The sequence below is a fragment of the Nicotiana tabacum genome, chromosome 5 (genome assembly GCF_000715075.1).
Source record: "Nicotiana tabacum cultivar K326 chromosome 5, ASM71507v2, whole genome shotgun sequence".
In the NCBI taxonomy this organism is placed as follows: Eukaryota; Viridiplantae; Streptophyta; class Magnoliopsida; order Solanales; family Solanaceae; genus Nicotiana; species Nicotiana tabacum.
Genome location: NC_134084.1, coordinates 7,067,153 through 7,075,434, shown reverse-complemented (window position 1 = coordinate 7,075,434; position 8,282 = coordinate 7,067,153). Strand labels below are relative to the sequence as shown.

The 8,282-nt window shown below is 33.5% G+C and overlaps 2 protein-coding genes across 2 annotated transcripts; one reads left to right on the top strand and one right to left on the bottom strand.

The window, feature by feature from the left end:
• Nucleotides 1-1,826: 1,826 nt before the first annotated feature.
• Nucleotides 1,827-4,127, top strand: LOC107803180 (large ribosomal subunit protein eL43). The gene is made up of 5 exons (XM_016626813.2): nt 1,827-1,943; nt 2,946-2,985; nt 3,566-3,654; nt 3,737-3,819; nt 3,897-4,127. Exons 1-5 carry the CDS (start codon nt 1,941-1,943, stop codon nt 3,958-3,960), a joined length of 279 nt encoding a protein of 92 aa, XP_016482299.1. The 5' UTR covers nt 1,827-1,940; the 3' UTR covers nt 3,961-4,127.
• A 2,300-nt stretch (nt 4,128-6,427) lies between these two features.
• LOC107810671 (peroxidase 41-like) lies at nt 6,428-7,729 on the bottom strand. The gene has a single exon (XM_016635472.2). It carries the CDS (start codon nt 7,554-7,556, stop codon nt 6,591-6,593), a length of 966 nt encoding a protein of 321 aa, XP_016490958.1. The 5' UTR covers nt 7,557-7,729; the 3' UTR covers nt 6,428-6,590.
• Between the last annotated feature and the right edge of the window lie 553 nt (nt 7,730-8,282).

Below are 8,282 nucleotides of genomic sequence, written 5' to 3'. Positions count from 1 at the left end.
TTTTGAGTCCCTTCGAAGAATGAGTAGTGCTAGGAAAACTTAAGAGGTTCAAGGACCTAAGAGATGATTGTTAGCTTAAGAATAAGGCCCTAACAACATTCAAGAACGAATGTTTTTAAGGAGGGAAGATTGTAACATTCCTTAAATTTATATAAATTTCAAGACTCGCTAAATATAGAATTTAATTTTTTTTTATCTTGCCTTGAGTGCACAACAAAAAAAAAAGATTTTTTTTTGTCTTCTTGATGGATTTAAACCCTTGTGATTGATTTTTGAGTTATTTCCTATTTATATAAATAGCTGGATATATAATTATGGGAATATTAATAGTTTAATATTTCTAATTATTAAAAGTGGGTATCATTAATTATTAATTAAGTAAAAAAAAAAACAAATAACAAAAGAAAATGGGAGGGACATTGCTAAGCCCAAAAAAGGGCCGTTGGAATAAAAAAGGCTTAAGACCTTAAAAGCCTAACCTTGGACGTAAAGGAGATCCAAAGAAAGAAAGCAGCAGGAGTAAAAATTCGCACAAGGAACAGAACGTTGTTCTGTTACGCAGCAAACACAGGCAACAAAAAAGAAAATCGTAGGGTTCTTTACAAACCACTAATTCTTGAATTCAGGTATATAGAATTCCCTATTGTAAATTATCCTACAGTGGTAATAAGTAAGAATTGAATAGTTAGTTCCCTTCTTTCTCTGTATCAATAGTAAATTTCATGTTTAGGTGAGAAACTATAAAATTGATTAAAATGCACTGGTTGTTGTAGAATCGATTGTTTGACTTGTGTCAATTGGACTGGGGTCTACGTATTGGCTCGAAAAATTTTGAGGTGAGTTGATACAACTCTTACTAAAGTGGTTTAACTCACAAAAGCACGCATACAAGGTGTTTGATGAATTGCTTAAAGAGTTTATATTTACTTAATTGGAGCGAGTGAGTACCTATTTACTTAGAATTGTTCTAGCAAAAGTTTAGATGATTTATTATGATACATGTGCATAAATTTTCAGATTATTGTGTTATTCTTATATGCCATTTTCATGTTGAAAATTTATGAAGAAGCAAGAATCTTTAGAAATACTTTTATATGTATATTTCATTCTTATGCTATGCTTTACATTTAAGGATACCAGTATGGGCATGTACATGACGTTCTATAAAGAAAAGATTTAGACTTGAAAAGTCACACTTTACATTTAAGGATACCAACATGGGCATGTACATGGCGTTCTATAAAGAAAAGATTTAGACTTGAAAAGTCACAAGAAGAAGTTTTAGAAAGAAAAGATTTTTGGGAGTATCCTTTATTCTGAGAAGGAGTCATCGTCCAGGCCGAGGGTCTTGACCAAGGCGTTGACTTCCTAAAACTACTTGTGCCAAAGTAGGGAGCAAACGAGCCGAGGGTCTCGTTGCTCAGAATTTACTTAGCCTTACTAAGGTACGATACAGGAGCGCTGAGAACCATGAAGTGAGTGACACCTCGTCGATTGGGCCTATTCGATCAGGTTGGGATCGAATCCGTGCCGATCAAACGGTGCAAATTCCTTTAATTAAGGAGTAAAAAATGTACAATTAATTATACCCTTAATTAATTATGATATAGAATTAGTAATTTGTTATACTAAGTGTAATTAAGTCAAACCTTAAACATTGAGGGTAATAAGGTTTCCTATGTGGCATAAGAATGTAAAAATTCCTTAAAATGTTAAAAATGAAAAACCCAGGCGGCCCGGCCTGGTGTCAAATTTGGGTCGGACTGAATATCTGTATCAATGGGCCTAACCCAATCCCGGTCCATAATTATCTAAAGGAAAATGATCACTTTTAGGGAGACTATAAAAACCTAAAACGATGGAGCATCTAGGGTTTCGTTTGCTAACGCCCTTCATTGACAGCTGCTCCTGCGCAGGACATCCATCAACGGTCAGCGAAAATGGTATGCGTCGTTTTTCTCTGAATTATGCATGATTTTAATTTAAATGCAATTGTATTTACACATTTCCAGCTCAATTGTTTTGCCTTTTGTTCATTAATTTGTTTAACCGGAGATTGATTTCTATTTTTCTATATTAAAATTCGCATATTCAGAAGTTTTTGTATAGTTCTGCTTGCGTTAAATCTAGTCATTTCCTTTTGATGGTGATTACTTTTCAAGTGTTAAAGGATCTATCTTTCTAGTTACTTGGAATTGCAGCTGTTTTTATCTCAGATTTGTGATGTAAAGAGTTCGAAAAAATTAGTCCAAAAGCGTAGGCGGATAATGAGTTTAAGCAGATCTCCCAATGGTCCGTTCCAATATTGATTGCTACACCACACCCTTGGGTGCAACACATTGCTCTTTTCCTAGAACAAATTGCTTTAAAAGGGTGTCTTTACTAAACTAAAACATTAATTTTTGCATGCATCGTGTTCTCTAGGCTCACTTGGAAAACTTTTTTGTGAAAAAGAAAAGTATCGTGTTTGATGGATTTGGAGTGAGTGGTAGAATATTCCTAATCTAGCAATAATGTTACTTCCTTTGTCCCAATATATGTGATAGTGTTTGACTCGGCACGGAGTTTAAGAAAGAAAGAGAGACTTTTGAAACATAAAACAAGCCATTAATATTTGTGTGTGTGACTATAAATCATGTCACTAAGGGTAGAATTGAAAGTTTATATGTAGTTATATCTTTTCCAGAAAGAGAATGGTGTCGTTCTTTTTGGGATAAACTAAAAGGGAATTTTGTCGCATAAAATGGGATAGAGGGAGTATGAGGTACTGATCCACTAAGAGGATGGTATTCCATTGGACTAGGTTGTGGGCATAACTTTTGTTTATTTCACAATTGAAGGAATACCTAGTTGTAGATGACTTTAGATGGTGGCATGGTGCAGATGCGCTGTTCATTTGATGTTTTTTTTACGAGTTATAATAATATACTAATTTTTTTCTGCAGACTAAGAGGACCAAGAAGGCTGGAATAGTTGGGAAATATGGTGAGTTAATGGTTTCTTCTTAACAATTTTTTCCATTTTTCTTGGTCCATGTTAGCCTCTTGTAAACAGAAATGCACAGATAGAGCTATGTTTTACTATGCACGAATATGGTTGATCAGCTTGCTTCAGTATATATTTTCAAAATGACTTTTATCTTGGCGAGAATGGCGAGTTAACCTGCATTTCAGTAATCCACAGGTTGGCCGTACTCTTTAAAAAATGATGTGCAAATAATTTCCTCGTACTATTGATAATGCTAGAAGTTGTAGCACACACTTTGTGTGCATATTCTCTGTTTGTTGAAGTTGGAACTACTTTTGTGAATTCTTTAAACTTGAGTTTGGTCCTCAGAATTGTACTTATTGGTAGGGCTCAGCTTCGTTTTTTTTATCTATTTTGATGGAGTACCATTTTCCCCTTGTTCTGTTCCACTGGTTATTTGTTATATGTATAACATAATTCTTATGTTGACTTTGATTTTTGCATTTATATGGCTTTTTCATATTTTGGCATTCCTTAGAATGTGTTCTGTTTTGTGTCTGGCAAAGTTATGTTCCTAAATGTCTTCCTATGTGTTTAGGTACCCGTTATGGTGCCAGTTTGCGAAAGCAGATTAAGAAAATGGAGGTTAGCCAGCATAGCAAGTATTTTTGCGAGTTTTGTGGAAAGGTATGGGTTTCTCGCTGCTCTAATTTAAAGAGTTTGTATGTTAAAAGCTTGGCTCTGAATATATACTCGTTACTATGAACAGTACGCAGTGAAGAGAAAAGCAGTGGGGATTTGGGGCTGCAAAGATTGCGGCAAAGTCAAAGCAGGCGGTGCTTATACATTGAAGTAATTCCCTTCTCTATATTTGTTTTCAATTTTTCCTGTTTTGTGCGAATAACTGATTCATCTTTTTTTGTCAATAGCACTGCAAGTGCTGTGACAGTTAGGAGCACAATCCGAAGACTGAGGGAGCAAACTGAGAGTTAGAGCAATCATCAGCCTTTCCTTCTATCTGCTTATGATTTGTCTATGAAATTTTGAAATCAGATCCATTTTTCAATTTTAAGACCATTTTAATGTTTGTGAACACTTTCAACTTAGTCATTAGCTACTCTTTGGGAAAGTGGATTATTCTGATAGTGTTATTGTTTCAATATGGTCCTTGCTTTTCCAATACTCGGCCTAAATAGTGTACTGTATCTGATTACAATGCTTTGATTTGGCATATGCTTCGTGAAATTTGATGCAAAAAAAGGTAGCTTGGTGCACAAGGCATCCAGCGTTCACGTAAAGTCCCGAGAAGGACCGCACTTTAAGGGACTGATGTAGACAACTTACCTTAATGGTTGCGTTTACGACCAGAACCTATGACCTATATGTACATCTTTAGTGATCTTGCGTTGTAGTTTTAAATAATTAGTAAACATCCATTGCTTAAATATATGTGTGGTTAATTGATTGGCAAGTACTTCATTTATATGTAACTAGTGAATTATCCGCGCTTATCGCGGCTATAGTATACCCTATTAATTTTTGTTGTTTTTTTTATTCAAATATTTATCTCAACCAAAAATATAATTGAATATTTTTAATGTTTTCGAATATTTGGTCTTAAAACTTCTCTTTTGAGACCTCTAATTTGTCAATCTATTATTGACGTTTTCATTTTGTTTTGGTGAGAGAATTACAAAACCATTTTTTCCTTTTGTTTCTATTTTTACAATTTTGGGAACTCTTATCTTATAAATATTTGGTTACATTTTTATTTTACCACACAATAAAGTCTTTATTTTCCCCCTAATATAAGTGTAATAAGTGTGTACATATATTTATATATACGATATTCTTTGATATTAGTATGTACTAATTTGATTTCATTTCCTTGAAAAGTTAATAATTCGTGCCTATATAACTGTATCCTATATAAAACATCATAAAACTCAAAAAATGAAATAAAAACTTTAAACAGATCAAAGGCCGCTAGGACTTATCTCTGTACATTGTTCCACCATGTAGGATGCATCGCATTATTGGATCTTTTTGAAGTGATTATTCTCTTTTCCTTTCCTTTTTTGTTTCATTTATTTTTATTCGAAAATATATCTATATGCCGTCAATTTAATTACAAACGTACTGTAAATGCACCAAAAAGTAAAGTACGGTAACTGCATTTCTATGATATTTCTCAGAAAGAAATATCAAACGTGATTTGGGATTCATATGCAATTTTTAGCATTTGTTGTCATGGAATATTAAATCAAAAGGCTTACTATCAAATTTTATACATACCTCGTCTTTGACATGTTTTCACATCGTTGGAATGATTAAAATTCCCAAGAAGTCTAAATAAATATAATGGATTTTATACAATTGCTGACCACTGTTTTACGACTTCATTATGTCAAATTTTACACATACCTCACGTTTGATAATGCCGGATATAGAATAGAATATCCACATATATATACACACACATGAACAAAACTAACAAATAGAATACAGGTGAAAACAGATTTTTCAGTTGCTCTAAAAAATAGAATACGGGTGAAAACAGATTTCTCAGTTGCTCTAAAATAAGAGAATCATGAGTAGCGCAATGAAAATTTTAACATTTAAATTTTTAGCACATAAATACATAATCATGCTGAATCATTTGATAAAATAACGAATTTTTAGCAGAAAGAGCAAAGTAAAGGCAAAGCTTTTTACATTTAAATTCGAGCATTAACTGCAACCCTATAACAACCTAAAAGAATAACATAATGTTCGAATCCCATACTGCCACAAATAACATCAAATGCTTTTTTCTTCCCCACTCTTCCACTCCACTCCCTAATCAATAAAAATTATGCACAAATAATAGATATGAAATAATAATTGGAGCAAAATATAGAAGCTGGAAAAGAGGTAAAAAAATATTCTATATAAAGAGTTTGAATGAAAGGAGAGGAAGGATTGTTGAAGAATAATAGGTCAAAGTTATGTGGATCATGAGAAGATTTACTTTAGTATTTATAGTAGCCAATTAAATTAGTAACTTACATTGAGTATAATAGAAATAGATTGTAACGTATAATTGTAATAAAATTAGTATTAGTGTATTAATTAGTAATTAATATACATAAAATTATAATAACCAATTTGAAACGGCACTCTTTATACCTTACATCATGTATTGTTGAGTTCCAATTAAAACATATTTTTTGAATGCAATAATTGGTTATTGTATCAAAATGAGAGGAAAAAAGCCAAAAATTTGAGATAATAGATAAATAGAATCCTTGGTTATAGAGATGTGCCATGTCAGCATTATTTTTCCCTTCTTTATATAAATATTGATAAATGCACAATCTATTATGATATTATATCCTGAACAAAATGATGGAACCAAATTTCAGAAATGAAGGAGACCCCCATTTGTTCCCATTATTCAACATGCAAAACTTACACTAAATTGATAAAATAATCATAATACTAATAACTTTCTTATCCAATGTATCATTCATCATCATAAGTACAAATTCTACACATCATTATGGAGATTTCTTGATTCATTCAAAATTCAAACAAAACCATAAAAAAAGTTCATGGCATTTAATTTCTTTCTCTTTTCTCTTTCAAGCGTGAGCATTATTAACAGCATCACATCTCTTCCTCACCTCTCCTTGATTACCAATCTTGACTTGATATACACTTAGTTTCTCCATTGCAACAGCAAAATCAGTAGCAAAAGCATTGCTATCTTTAGCATATAATTCAACAAATGGCCTTGTCCTGGGATCATTATAAAGTAATTGGTCTGAACCTAGGACTCCAATTCCCTTCATTAAATTCTTGAACAACACATTGTCGAAATTTCCAGGAGATATCACATCTAGGAAAGCTGCCATGTCTTTGTTATTTGTATAATTTACACACATTGTTCTTAATCTCTCAACTAATATTGGATTCATTGTTGGGTCAGGGGTGGGAAAAATTCTGTTAGCAAACTCCTTACAATGAACAAATCCAATAGTGTGTCCACCACCAATTAACACAACCATATCTTTAACACCAATGTCCATAAGTTGGAATTTCTTGATCATTAGGTCCACCGTCGCGTTCGCACGTGTCAGGTGCGCTTCGACGTTTGAAACGTTAGAAACTAGACTATCCTTTCGACCTAGTGGAACTTTATAGTGCGGTCCACCAGTCTGAACGATGAGATTTCGCGTAGCGGTCGCTAAAACATCGGCACAGGATACGACGCCAGGGCAGGCAAGCTCGAGGGCAGTCTTGATGCGGGTGATGAGGTCGAACGCATCACCGGCTAGGGATTGATTGATGTCGTATTCGAGCTCGGGTTTGTTGAAGGCGGTGGGCTTGATAAGGATGGAGGCATCACAACCATCAACAGCACAGTCGTGGAAAAAGACTCGAAGGGTAGCAGCCGCGGTGGTCGGGAATTGCATTTGCTTTTGTTGGGTGATGTCCCTCACTATAGCATCAAATTGTGGACATGTTTTGGCATAATAGTCTAATGTGAGTTGTGCATGTGAAAAAGCCAGAGATGAAAACAACAGGAGAAGTAATGGCCAAGCCATTTTTTAATGGCTGGTTGAAGAGAGAAAAAAAAGAGAGAGAAGAGAACAGATCAAAAAAGACCTGTTACCTCTCACAAAAGTTGATTATGGAGTCAAATCCCAAAAAGGTTACAAAAAGGTAAACAATTTTGATAATGAAACAAGAAACAATGTAGAGAAGAAGAAAGATGAGAATTAATTTTGTGGTTAAGAGATGTCTCAGGAAAAAGAATGGTTATATTTTTATTCATCAGAATTTTGCATTGGATTCTAATTTTTGTGTGATTGAAGAATTTCAATTGAGCATAACATAAGGTTGATCGACCACTTGTTTGAAAAGAATATTACATCTCTTCTCTTTTTATTTTTGATTGCCTTAAACCATTTCTAGAATTAATCAAGTATACCAAATTATTATTTGATATCCAAAGGTCACGGTTCGAGCCGTGGAAACAACCATTAATGCTTGTTTTAGGATAAGCTGTCTACATCCAGCAAGGCAGCTCAACGAATTTAGTGGCCTAAAGCCGAATTTTAATAAGAATCTAAATTTTATACGCCTATACAAATATATGCAAAAACTTTGATGTTGTCTTTTTTACTTCTATACTTATCTATACTATATTAAAAGCACGAAGGCCCTTAGTGAAATGTCGTTCGTCTATTTTACCATTTTAAAATAAAGTTCACACTAGATAAAATAATCATTTAATTATTTCCCTAATATTTAGTATTTTGAAGTCAACT